Here is a 14,031-nt window from a genome sequence, read left to right as displayed (position 1 = left end):
CCTGTCCATGTGCAAGCATGACTCCGACCTTCCCAAAGCCGGTGATTTTAACAGAGGCCTGCTCACATGCCCACTTGTCTATCCAATGAATTACAGTGCAAACTGGAGGAACAACATCTCATCTTTAGACTAGGTACTGTACAACCTTCTGGACTTAATATTGAGTTCAACACCTTCAAATTGTGAACCCACTCCCATTCCTTTACTACCTTTTAGCTTTAATTGTTACATTCTCTGTTACCATGTCCTCTCTCTCGTCTCCCCCCACCCCAGTGGGACTGTCTATTCTTTTCCAGTCTGGCAGTTAGTCACACCATTGTTCTGCCATTCTTAGTTCAGATTAAATGATCAGAACGTATCAACATCCTTTTTCCCTCAGCATTCCACTTCTCCCCCCCCCCCCCCCCCAACTATTACATAAATGCTGCTCCCTGCCATACTCCGTGTCAGCTCTGATGAAGACTCATCAGGACTTGAAATGTTAGCTTGCTTTTTCTCCATAGATGCTGCCTGACCCGCTGTGATCTCCAGCATTTTTTTTCAGTATTTATATGTCGAGTCAAGATTCTGTGTTAACCCTAAGACATAAATAGTGGGGGATTCAGCAGTGGTACTATCATTGAATTATAAGTGGCAATGACTTAGAGATAATCATGTCTGTTTGTGAGGCACAAATGTTATGAAACTCTTATCAGTCCTAGCCTGGATGTTGTCCAGGTCATGTTGCATATAAACATGGACCGCTTCATTATTGTGAATAAGGTTGAACCTTGTGTAATCGTCAGCAAAATATCACCACTTCTGATTCCATATTGAAGGAAAGGTCATTGAAGCAACTGAAGATGTTTGGTCTTATGACACTATTTTAAGGAGTTCCTGAAGTGATGCCCTGCAACTGAGTTGATTGACCTACAACAGCAACAATCTTATTTTTGCACAAACCATTATTCCAACTCATGCAAATTTTTCTCTTTAATTCCTATTGACTTCAATTTTGTTAGCGACCCATGATGTCATGCTCAGTCAAATGCTCTCTTGGTGCCAAGGTCTGTCATTCAGGCCTCACCTCTGGAGTTTTGCTCTTTTGTCCATGTTTTAACCAAAATCATAATGATATCATTAGGAGCCAGTGGAACCCAATCTGCACATCAGTGAGCAGCTTATTCCTTTTGCAAGTGTCACTTGCTAGCACAGTTAATGACCCTTTCGTCACTTTTTGCTTATTGAGGCCAGATTGATATAATGGTATCAGGTGATGTTGGATTTCTCCTGCATTTGTGTCTTGGATATAACTGGTCAATTTTCCACATTGAAACCAGTGTTGTAACTGTACTGAGACAACTTGACTAGGAGTGTGGCTAGTTCAGGAGCACAAATCTTCGTTACTTTTGCTGGAATCCTGTCAGTGATTCAAATTAGTTGAAGACTGGCATCTGTGGTCCTGGATACTGAAGGATCAGATGGATTATCTACTCAGCATTTCTGACTGAAATTTAATGCAAATGCTTTAGCCTTTTGCACTGAGCTGGATTCCTCCTCCATCATTGCGATGTGGCTTTGAGGAGCCTCCTTTTCTTAATCGTTTAATTGTCCATCACCTTTCATGACTGGATCTTGCAGGATGCAGATCTGATCGAGTTTTATTTTGTGGGATTACTCAGCCCCATATGTTGCATTTTACTTTCCCTGTTTGAAAAGTAGAAAGGCTTGTTTTAATCTTGTAGCTGAAACTTTTTTATTTTTATGCCATTTTGACCAGATTGGATTTGACCTGCCTTTTTTTTGACAGAACAAAAGTGTTCCGCGCGGTTGTGTAGAAACCGTGCTGTAGCTGTAGGGGGAACCGTCGAGGTCTGTGACTACTGATCAAAGAATTTCCCTGACCTCGATATGCAGTTAATTAAGCACAAACATCCTGTAATTGGTTTTGTAGCTTCGCATGTAATATGTGATTCCGCCAAATACTTGAATATTCAGCACCATATGAGAGAGGGTGGGTGGAAAAAAACTGTATTGAAAGGAAACTTCGTTTTCCATTTTTTAAAAAAAACAGAATGAACTGCGGATTTTTTTTATTTCAAAAATATACTTTATTCATAAAATATGCATAGAATAATTTGATACACTGTACATTAGGTAATGCCATTCATATTTCCACATTTACATACACAGCTCCGAATTATCATTATTCCATACAGATCTGTGCATCTCTCACTCACATATTGAGCTAAGGCGTCAGCAGAGCCCAAATGACTGCATGGGCCCCCTGCTTTTCTTTCGACAGGCAGATGTCAGAATGAACTGCGGATGCCGTAAATCAGAAACAAAAACAGAAGTTGCTGGAAAAGCTCAGCGCGGGGTCAGGCATCATCTGTAAAGAGAAATCAGGGTTAACGTTTCGGATCCGGTGACTCTTCCTTGGCCATCACATAACTAGTCAAAAACCTGCCTGGTACAAACTCGGACTTTTGGCTGCCTATTGAAATGGGTTGTCTGATTTTATAAATATTAGTGTGTGAAAATTGCTCAATTTCCTACTTTATCGCAGGGACAACTCGTCAAAAGTCTTTTGCGTTGTTGGCTGTAATACAGGCAGTCCTGAGGTTGTACAAAGTGCTAGGCAATGCACATTCCTACAGTGCTTAAACTTTACGTACAGTATTTGCATCTATCTGGAGACAAAAAAAAAGAATACGTGTTCAAAATTTTTCTCTCGGTTTTAGATAAACGGCCAAAAATGGATTAATTAACTTGACTGGTTGTTCGCAAAGATCCTGATGAGAGGTCGAAGTTTAGTCAGCTTCCTCCTTGTGAACTTGTCTTGCATTAAGCAATTGGAATTATATTTGCACTTCGCTTAAGTCTCTTCGTGCTTTTTGTCACCATATATCCGATGAAAGTGAAAGTGATTTCGCTTGTATTCCTGACCCTGTGACTGCCTTACTCTGTGAACAGCCTGCTGTGTCTTGTTTCAATGATGGAGAGTCCAGCCTATGGGTCGACACGCTGACAGTTTGGCTCCACCTCGGGGGCGGGCTCCAGCGGCCTTGCGTCGGAACTTCTGGTCTTCCTTCAGAACAACAAACATGAGTAACTGTAAAAAGGCCAGCATTTTAATCGTGGGAAGGTAATTGCTTTGTCTAAAATTAGAAGAGATGTACGGTTCCTTCTTTAAAACGTTTGGCATGCTGTTGGAGTGTGCGATAGACTCATTGTTACAAAATATTGTATTTTCTAGTGGAATCGTTGGACGGAGCTGGGCCATGTTGTTTGCAAGCGCAGGTTACAAAGTCGTTCTTTATGATACTGTTCAGCAACAGGTCTCTTCCGCAATTGAAAGTATAAGGTACGGTGTGATGCACGAAATTCATAGAAACGGTCCTTTCAATAGTTCTGAGGAAGAGTCACCGGACCCGAAACATTAACTCTGATTTTTCTCCACAGATGCTGCCAGACCTGACCGTTTTGCAGCAATTTGTTTTTGCTCCTTTCATTTTATTTCAATTCTTAACTGTCATTAATTCATGTACATAATGTATAACTTTGATTTCATTTTTTTGTAAAATGATGAAACGGTGGTGACGTTTGTGTAACACAAGGTTTCAGAGATCAGGAAAACAGTGTCCAGAATGCTTCAATAAAACTTGAGACATGCAGAAGAGTATTAGAATCAGTACTCTAACAGGAACCAAAGGCACCAATTTGAAGGAATTCCAGTTCACTTGGCCAAACCCCATCCGTGCATACTTTTAACTTAGCTATTCAGCTGAAGCCCTCCTTTTAAAGAATCACTGGGCTTTAATAGTCAGCTTCTCCCTTGTGAGTTGGTTGGTGAACCTGTATTGCATTAAGAGTTGGAACTATATGAGCACTTCGACCTCTCATCAGGATCTTTGCAAACAACGAGTCAAGTTAATTAATCCATTTTTGGCCGTTTATCCAAAACAGAGAGTAAAATTTTGAACACGTAATTGTTCATTAACTTTAACTTTAAGAACACCACAGCAGCACTTAAATATTGAATAGGAAAATAATTAGAAGTAAGGAATCATTGACAGGATAACATGTACAAATGCATGCCATTAATGTTGCAGTAATTTAGCATCAATTACTTGTAATCGTAAATTTACTGAGATTATCCAGTGATTAACTTTGAAATAATTTTGGATTACCTGAAAGTGAAAAACTAAGAGCATAAGATAGCTAATGTATTGAATAAATTAAGGACGATATGGCTTTAGTTAGCATTGTTCTCAGAATTTATGATCTTGTCCCTGTAAGGTAGTATGAATTAACAACATCACAATCCTGATGAAGTGCTATCCCTGAAATGTCAATTCCCTTGCTCCTCGGATGCTGCCTGACCTGTGGTTTTCCAGTGCCATACTTTTCAACTCTGAACTCTAGCATCTTCAGTCTTCACTTTTTCTCTCAGAATGAATTAACATGTAGCATCCCTCTCCTCTGAGGCAGCTGGTGTTGTTCTTGTGCTGTCAGTTATGAATGTGTGTAGAGGTGATATTTTGCTTTGAGTATTCCCTACTTGTGATAAATTCATACTCCTATTGGTAGCTGTATGCAAAAAAAGGAAGTTGACTACATCATCTGGATAATACAGTCATACCAGCGTAATTTACTTAATATTTATCTCATTTAGCATGGGTAAAAAATGCTAGTAATGCTTCATCTCAAAGAACAAAATAAACTGCTACCAAAATTGATTTGTGATAAGCTGATTGAGCCTTCCTAAACTCAAATCAACATTCATCAATTCTATTCCTTGATTCTTTATCTGATAACCAAGCTGCTATATCTATATTATCTATTAGTTTAATGTCTCACAACTTAGTTTGATTTCCAAAACACTTTTGAAAAGATAAACAAATTTCTAACAAAATAGTCAAAGTGAATGGAATGCTGACACTTTTATTTCAAAGGAACTGAAATTCAAAATGAAGGAATTATGTTTTGCTTTGTAATACCTTGTCACAGTAGTACATTCCGTTTTCGGTAGTGATTCAGAAGACAGATATGTTAAACTTGGTGTTCAAGCGGATTCACCAGAAATATATCAGTTAATTTACTTCTACATGGTTTAGAAAGCTACGATAAAAGCATATGAACAAGGATAGATGCAGAAAAAAACTTGCCTCTGAGGAAGTACAAAACAATAGGGCAGAAGCGTGAAGACAGAATTGGAATGTAATAGAAAGCTATATTTAACAATGCTAAGTGTTACCACAGAGTATTTTGTCTTGTTAATATTTTGACCATCTACTGCTCTTAATTTTGGATTGGACTCTTTAAAAAAAAAATGAATTCCACAAATTTATATTGATCTTGCTGGATTATCTCTACAGTACAGTAAATATGATCACAAGTAATTGCTGAATTACTGCAACACTATTTTGTAACTTGTTTTGTCTATGATTCTTTGCTACTAATAATTATCCTACTCCATTACCTATTTAAGGAGTGTAGTTGCAATATGGTTGTTAGATAAGATTGATTTTTTTTAGATTAGATTAATTACAGTGTGAAAACAGACCCTTCAGCCCAACAAGCAACCCACCTAGACCCATTCCCCTACATTTACCCCCTTCCCTAACACCACAGGAAATTTAGCATTGCCAATTCACCTAACCTGCACGTTTTTGGACTGTGGGAGGAAACCGGAGCATCCAGAGGAAACCCACGCAGACATTGGGAGAATGTGCACACTCCACACAGACAGTCGCCTGAGGCTGGAATCCAACCTGGGACCCTGGTGCTGTGAGACAGCAGTGCTAACCACTGTGCCACCATGTGGCTCACAGTTGTTGTTTATATAAAAAAAAATTCAGTCCCCTTGAAAACTTATGGATGATAGGCAATTGATGTTTTCAAGATTGAGATTGAAATGCTTTTTATCAGGAAAAAGCTATACTGAGCAAAGACAGTGAGATATGATTCAGCCATGTTTGTTTTAAGTAGCGAGACAGACTTAAAGGGGCAAGTCATCATGCCTTTTTACTTTAAAAAGTAAAGGGAGATACTGGAAATAGTCATACCTGCAAGCAGCTGAACAGAAAAAAATGTGCATGTTTCTGGTTTGTGGACCTTGAGAATTGGGGAGAAAAAAACTTGCAAATTTAACAGGTTTTAAGCAAGTGAACAAAGAAGGAAAGGGAGAAATGAAAGTCAGGAATGATTTAACTGATAAAAAGAATATCAAAGCAAAATGGAAGAAGAAGCAAAAAATGGGTCTAGAGGCATTTCCACTTTAATTCATTTTATTGTTATTGAATTTGATTCTACGTTTTTAGCTAGTGCATGTCAGAACACAACTTGCTGCAGAAATGTTTTCCTCATCATTCCTAGTCTTTTAGCCAATTAATGAAAACTTTTCCTCTGATTAGTGATTCTACTGCTATGAGAAACAATATCTCCTTACTTATTCTTGTCACACTATTACACCTTTTGATCATCTGCCAAACCTCCCCCTGTTCTTATCTACTGTTTAAGATATCTACAGTAATTTTTTTAAAGATTAAATTAGATTATATACAGTGTGGAAACAGGCTCTTTGGCCCAACAAGTCCATGCCGACCCGCTGAAGCCCAACCCACTCATACCCCTATATTTACCCTGCACCTAACACTATGGGCAATTTAGCCAGGCCAGTTCACCTAACCTTTGTTATCTGTATAATCTCTCCTCATAACCTAACCCCTGAAGTACAAGTATCATCTTTTAAACCCACACTTACTAACTCGATGGTCAATATATTCTTCCTCGGGTGTGGTGCCAAGATCCGCTCACTGTACTCCAAATAGGCTCTAATCAGGGTTTTGTCTGACTGCAACATAACTTCTGTATTTAAATAAAGATTGAACTTCTAGCTATTTTCTAATCAATCTGCTCAGAGATGTTATTGCACACCCCCGGAGCAGGTGGGACTTAAACCTGGGTCTCCTGATCCAGAGGCAGGAACAGAATAGGCACTTTACAACCTCCAGACACCTTCAAATTGTGAACCCACTCGCATTCCTTTCCTTTGTTTAGGCTTTACTTGTTACATCCTCTAGTGCCATGTCCTCTCTCCCCTTCCCTCACCCAGTGGGACTGTCTTTCTTCAGTCTTGCCTCATACTTGAAGCTTTTGCTGTGGTACCTTATTTTTAGTAAGTTGGCACTGCACCCTCTTTAAGGCCTCGATATCCTTTTTCTAAAGTGTAGGATTGGCTGACATTGGTTGAGACAGAAGCAACTGAGGATTTTGGGACTACTAATCTCTAGCACAGTTCATGTGTGCATTTGTACACTAAGCTTTTGGGCAACTACACATGGGCAAGATATGAAATCTGTGAGCACATGAACTTTCAGCATCCATTTAAATTCTCCACTCACTTTTACTCTGACCTCTTTGACCTCATTCCCTGCACTGATCCATTGAAGCTCAATGTAAGCAACACAAAAACAGCATCTTATTTTCCCCGCACTTCTCCCGTTCCATTTTGAGTTCAGCAATTTCAAATCTAGATTTCTGCCCCATTACTTCATGAATCTCATATATGTAGACAGGAGCTGTTAGTAATATTTGGATTTTTTTTTGATTTATTACCTCTTCTAGAGTAGTCTTTTTGTTTTATTTTACTTATCCCATTACCATTTCTTCCAAGCTTAAACTGTCCAACCATTTGCCATTTAATTTATTTTTTTTCTCTTCCTGCTCACCCCACTTTCCACAGGTGCTGCCATCTCTAAGTATTTCCAATATTTTCTGTTTTTGTTTCAGATCTCCAGAATCTGGAGTCTTCTGCTTTCTGATTTTATATGAACTATATTTTAAGCAAGGAAAATCCTTTATGGTGGTGTGGGATTTCTCTGATAGATTTAGGCATGGCTAAAGATGCTGATAGGTTCCTTTGAATATCAAGTTGAAAATCTACTATTTTAGAGACAATTTTAATCAATCGTACTGTGCACAAGCATTATGCAAACGAGGCCACTGAGCCCTTCAATCCTCTCTCCCATTCAATAATATCATCCCTGATATTTTTAACCTCCATTCTCCAGCTATGCATATTCTCTATTATCTATCTTTCCCCTTTTTGTAAGCAAGAACTTATCTAACTGCCTTAAATTCTGCATTCACAGCCTTTTGAGAAAGGGACTTCCAAAGTCTCTCAACCCACTGAGAGAAAGTGTTTCATCATTTCTGTTTTAAATGGGCAGCCCTTTGTTTTTAAACAATGACCCCAAGTTCTAGATTTTCCCATGAAAGGAAAGCTTTCAATGTACCCCTGGTTAGGTCCCCTTAGGATCTTACGTTTCAATTAAGTTACCTCTGATTCTTCTAAACTCCAGAGGATACAGGCCAGGCATGTGTAGCTTTTGCTCATAAGGCAGTTTGCTCAAACCAGGTATCAGTCCAGTAAACAATCTCTGATCTGTTTCCAACGCATTAACATCCTTAAGTGCAGTGACCTGTACTGTATCCCGTACTCCAGATATGGCTTCATCAATGCCTAGTATAACTCGAGCACGCCTCCCTACTCTTGTTTTCAATTCCCATAGTAATAAACCTTAACATTGTTAGCTTTTCTGATTTGTACTTAAATCGCATCTTAAGAGTAGTAGTTTTACCAAGGCTGCCATCAAGAGTATTATAGAACAGAAGTTGGCGCACACAGGAGATATTGGGGAAGATGATCAAAAATTAATTAGAAGACGGGGGTTTTAAGGAGTGAGTTTCTTGAAGAAAGAGACCTGGACGGGTTTAGACAGAATTCTAGAACTTAAGTCCTTGGCAGCTGAAGATGTGACTCCCAAGTGGCGGAGAGAATGAAATCAGTGATGTTCACAAGATGAAAATGGGAGGAGTGCATATATTTGAGGAACTGAAGATGGGGAGGGGAGTAACCAAGGAAAGATTTTAACGTAAGGACCACTTTTAAATTGAGGCTTTTTTTTAACAAGGAGTTAATATGAATGAGACTTGATGCAAATTAGGACATAAACAACAGAGTTTTGGATGCTGTCAAGTTTGCAGAAGTAAGACATGGGATACTAGCCAGAGTTCATTGTAATAGTCAAGTCTGGATGTAGCAAAGTCCTGAATTTCAGCAGCACGTGTTCCAAGACAGAGTCAGGTAATCCAGTATTAGATACTTGACTAGTAGAATTGAAAGATGATGGTGAAGCAGAGCTGAATGTTATCTGTCTATGTGTGGAAATTGATTCTGTTTTTTCATGGTGTTACTGAGTGGTAGTATGTAGGTGAGAAATGGGATGAGGACAAAGTTATTTGGGAAACTAGCGTAAAACTATGAGAATAGAACGAGAGAAGCCATTGCAGTGACATGGTGGATATAATTTGGAAGTAAGAATGCAACAAATCTGTAATCCAAACCAGCTGGAGAATGGTTTAGTGAGGTATTTGAAGTCAGTTGTGACAAACTTTGTGGACCGAATGGATAGTTACCTTTATCGCACTTTAGCTCTCACTTCTGGCAAGTTTTTAAGTAAGATTTAAGAGGTATGTCACAAGTTCAAGAATGTCTAGGAAAACAAAATATAAAATAAGTAGCCAGGCTGGAAAGATCAAGGATTGTTTGTTTTTTTTGGAGGAAAGGGGTGAGAACAGATTTGATGGAGAGAGGACAGTACTGAGAAGTGGGACCCACTAATAAAATTATAATCGTGGGTGCAAGAGAAGTAAGTTGAGTGGACAGCAGTTTAGTGAGAATGTGCTCAAGGGTGAAGTGGGTGGATCTCGCTGATCAGGTGAGCTCAAAGAGCATAACAGGAAATATGAACACGAGAGAAAGTTGTAAGATTTGGAGTTGAGGAAGTGGTGAAGCCAAAGAGGACATTTTGCCTGGTATATTACATAAAGGGAAGAATGTAGTAAAGGTAATTGATTGAATTTTTGTTTTACTCTTGTACGGTATGTGGGCTTCCATCCAAGATCAGCTTTTTTTTGCCCATCCTGAATTCTGCTTGAACTGTTTAGTTCTCCTAGGGCATTTCAGAGGGAGGTGAAGAGTCAACCAGATCAAGTAGGGATGGAAGATTTTCTTTCTTAAAGGACATTAGTGAACTAGATGCTTTTCTTTTACAACAATTGACCACAGCTACGCGATCACCTTTAGGGCAGCTTTGAATTCAAGATTTTATTGAATTCAAATTTCACCATCTGCCATGGTGGGATTCAAGTCCTTGTCTCAAGGGCATTAGTCTGCATCTCTGACAATTCAATGCAAGTTCACTGACAAGAGTTCATTAGTTCCTTGCAGTTGTTGAAGATGATGGAGGCCACTTTAAAGGAGGTGGAATGGAAAAAGGAAACCAGAGATAGTGAACAGTTTATGCAGATGAAAACTGGCCTTAATACTGCTTCCTGTATTCCAATCAATCTGACAGTCATCTGCCTTATGTGCATTCTTCCGTCTTGAGGGAGTAGAGATGACAGCCATAGCAGGAGCTGTTTTACTTATTACTTCATCTTTCTGGCTTCATTAGCTTTATTGCCCATACTTAATTGTGCTTGAGAAAATGGGCAAGGTGAGCATGATTATTGGTTTTAATGAGACTACATCTCCAAAAATGGAGATGAACATGTGGTTGAGCAGGTTGGCAGAAACATGGTCAACAAAAATCTGAAGGTCAGGCAATTGGGATTTTGAATTTTGATTTTATTCCTTAATCAGATCCCCACACTTCTCTGCCCCAAGTAAAACAAACCCAGCCTGTCAAGTCTCTTCTCATAACTGATATTTATAGCCCCAGGCAACATCTCTGAATTTCTTGTGGACCCTCTTCTTCTTCTTGTACACCAGTGAATTGAAGTAGTCAGGCAGGTGCAGCAAACAGAAATGCAAATGAAATATTGGTCTTCACTGGAAGAGGAAGAGAGCTCAGAAGAACGGATGTCTTGCAGTTATTGCAGAACCTTGGTGAGATCGCACCTGGAGTATGTCTACAATTTTGGTCTCCCTACCTAAGAAAGGAGTGCAGCACAGCTCCTTAGGCTGATACTGGAAATGGCAGGACTGTCCGATGAGGAGAGGTTAGTTCAATAGGGCTTGTATTTACTAGAGTTCAGAAGGTTGAGAGGGGCTCTGATTGAAACATATAAAATTCCAGCAGGGCTGAAAGAATAGATACAGGGAGGATATTTTCCCTGGTTGGGGACCCTAGAGCCAGGGGATGCAGTCTTGGGATAAGTGGTCGATCATTTTGGACTGGTAAGTAAATATTTCTTCTAAGGGTAGTGTAGCTGCGTATTTCTGTACTGTAGGAGACTGAAGGTAAATTCGCTGAATATATCAAGAAAGATTTTTAAAGGTACCGAGGAGTATGCGGAGGTAGAAGATCAACCATGACCATACTGAATGAGCAAAAAGCAGAATAACCTACTTTTGTTCTTAGTTTCTGTGAAACTGTTCAAGTGGGAAGGGGTAGCAAATAGAAGTTTAGTGATCATGCAGCTTGACATCATATAAAATCAGGTTAGAGGGGATTAAAAAGTAACTGAAGAGATTGCCTCCTTTAGACGATTTCAGCTGTGATGCTTGAGGAATTCAGAATGAGCCCTTGTTTTCGACTGGAGGAGGGCCTTTTGTCTTATCAGCATTCTGACAGCCCTAGGTCTGCAGTAATCATCTGACTGTTGGGAAACTGTGGTATTGTTGTGTGTGAGATTTCAGAGGTTAAACTTTCCCTTAAATTTATGCTCCATTTGGATCCCAGTTGGAAGGATATCCTTAATATGTTAGATGTATCACTGGGCAAATGAAGAAAGTTTGTAAACTTCCTCTTCTGGAAAGGTTACTATAGAGGCCTTATCTTTTAAAATGTAATGTGCTCTGTTATGCCATGTTGCTGCCAAACACTTTATTTGCAACTCAATCTCATTAACTCAGACCATACATGCAATTATCCTTTTTGGATTCCTATCCAGCAACACATAATCACTGTTTCCTAATCCATATTTTTGATTGGTATCATCCCTGTAAGGACTATCCATCCTTGACAAACAATGATTTTAGAGCAAAAATGAATCAGAAATATACCACAATGCATTTATTCAACTATCTATGAGGATTAATGTTGATGGTTTAATATTCTTTTTCGCCCGAGTTTCTTAGTCAATATTGCTTTGCAATTATAATTGCTATGCATTTCATTAGCTTCAGAAGTTTTGGAAGTATCCATGAAAGTACTCTGAGCTGCATCTGTTGAAACAGGTTTTTTTTTCTAATTTGATAAATTTTCTTGTATATGTCTTGTCTTTTATCTACAAATATCTGCCATTCCCACACATCATAAGCTCTTCCTGCATTTATGAAGTTATTGTTCCTTTCTGTTCTGGATTGAGAAACAATGGACTGATGAGGAGCAACAGTTATCTTAGCAAGTGCTATCAAGTGCCCTTGAAGAAAATGGATGAAATGGGCTGCTCATAGTAGGCTACGAGTAATGTTACTGAGCCAAGAAGTACAGTAAGAAGTTGTACCTTTTTTAAGGCCACCTGTTGCAGAGCTGTAACCTACAGCCTATTGGATTGATTGACACACTGCTAGTCACTGCAGCCCTTACATTTTTCATTATTGAATCTTTTCAGACCTCTTTACCAGGGTTATCAGCTGCATAACAGTCTGTATCTCATTGCTGTTTCAAGTAGATTTGCTGCAGTGACCACTAACTGCTTTCACATAGTTATATTGGCAACCACCTTAGTAAATAAGAAGACCTATAATTCCATTGATGTCCAGCCAGTGGCAACCATTAGGAACTTTGTCGTGCAGATCTGCACAATGTACTTAAGGGCTGCCAAGATGTAGTTGTCTAAAGACAGTTGATCTCCGCTCCTCCCATATACAGTCCATTTCAGAGAATAGAGTCTATTGTGGCTGCTGACATCCTTCTGCATAACCAAAGCCTGAGATCAGGATGATCCTGTACACACCACAGCAGAGCTGAAGCAGATTCGGATATTTCAGCCACTCTCAGTTAATTGTCTTGCATGTGAGCCTCAATGCAAGTGTACGTATAGAGGAGGCAGAAGAGCAGCAGCAGCAAGTAGTCTCGTACAGATAACTTGGGGAAATGGGAGGGATTTACAAAAGAGAACATTTTCTCACTATCCTTGAACAAGAACTTTGAGGGATCAAGTCATTGTTCAGTAATTTCCTAAGCTGATCTTTGCCTTGCTTTGAGAACGTTCACAGAGCCCTTCTGGTTGATGTATTGAAGTACATTCTCCGACACCCCATAACCCACCATCATAGAACATTTAACTTTGGATGGCATCTATATGAATGACTGGCCTGCATCATCAGTCTGTGCCACAAGTGATCAATCTTATTAATTCGATTGCATGTATAATTGCTTTCCATTCCTTTCTCAACAGTGATTGAACCGTAGTTATTCTTAAAAACTAAGATTGCCTAAGTATACTATTCCTACAAGCTCCTAGCAGCACCTACAAAGCTGTTGGAATTCTGAAGTTTGTTTTTATGAAGCCCTGCCTACAGATTTGTTGGCACTAAAGCAAGTATCGGCAAAGACATAATTAGAAAACAGACATTTTTTTATCCATGTGCCATGGCCATTCTTGTTTTGCAGAAGAAGTTATACCTTAAAAGTTCCTATTATTTCAATTCTTCAATTTTTCCGTTACCCAGAGCTTGAATGGCAAAAGTTTGAGCTATTACTAAAACCAATAAGCTGAAAGGGGACTTCAATGGAGAGCATGTGGTTTCTCTGGAATTGTTTGTTAATATCAGGAATGATCAAATGAAAATATGACCATTATGAGACCGGATGAAATTTCTTTGCCTACTGCAAGAAACAATAGATATTTTATAGTTATGGAACATCTTATACTACAAATAGAATTCAATCCAGATAATTGTGAGGTGATGCACTTTGATAGAATAAACAAGGCAAGGGAATACATGATCGAATACAATGGTAGGATCCTAGGAAGCATAAAGGATGAGATGGACCTGGGTGTGTGGGACAGGTAGATAGTGGTTAGGGC

At 39.1% G+C, this 14,031-nt stretch overlaps 1 protein-coding gene across 2 annotated transcripts in view; it reads left to right on the top strand.

Annotated features, from left to right (window-relative positions):
• The first annotated feature begins 2,972 nt into the window (after positions 1 to 2,972).
• The window catches only part of cryl1 (crystallin, lambda 1), a 99,146-nt gene continuing 88,087 nt past the window's right edge, over positions 2,973 to 14,031 (top strand). The window contains exons 1-2 of one of the 2 annotated variants that reach the window (XM_060826711.1): positions 2,973 to 3,127; positions 3,239 to 3,346. In XM_060826711.1, coding sequence (XP_060682694.1) covers positions 2,994 to 3,127; positions 3,239 to 3,346 — 242 coding nt within the window. In that variant the 5' untranslated portion in view covers positions 2,973 to 2,993. The remainder of the gene's footprint in view (positions 3,128 to 3,238; positions 3,347 to 14,031) is intronic. The other variant, XM_060826710.1, reaches the window with a different exon arrangement.

Source organism: Hemiscyllium ocellatum, chromosome 6 (genome assembly GCF_020745735.1).
Source record: "Hemiscyllium ocellatum isolate sHemOce1 chromosome 6, sHemOce1.pat.X.cur, whole genome shotgun sequence".
Lineage (NCBI taxonomy): Eukaryota > Metazoa > Chordata > Chondrichthyes > Orectolobiformes > Hemiscylliidae > Hemiscyllium > Hemiscyllium ocellatum.
This window is presented reverse-complemented; position numbering and strand designations above follow the sequence as displayed.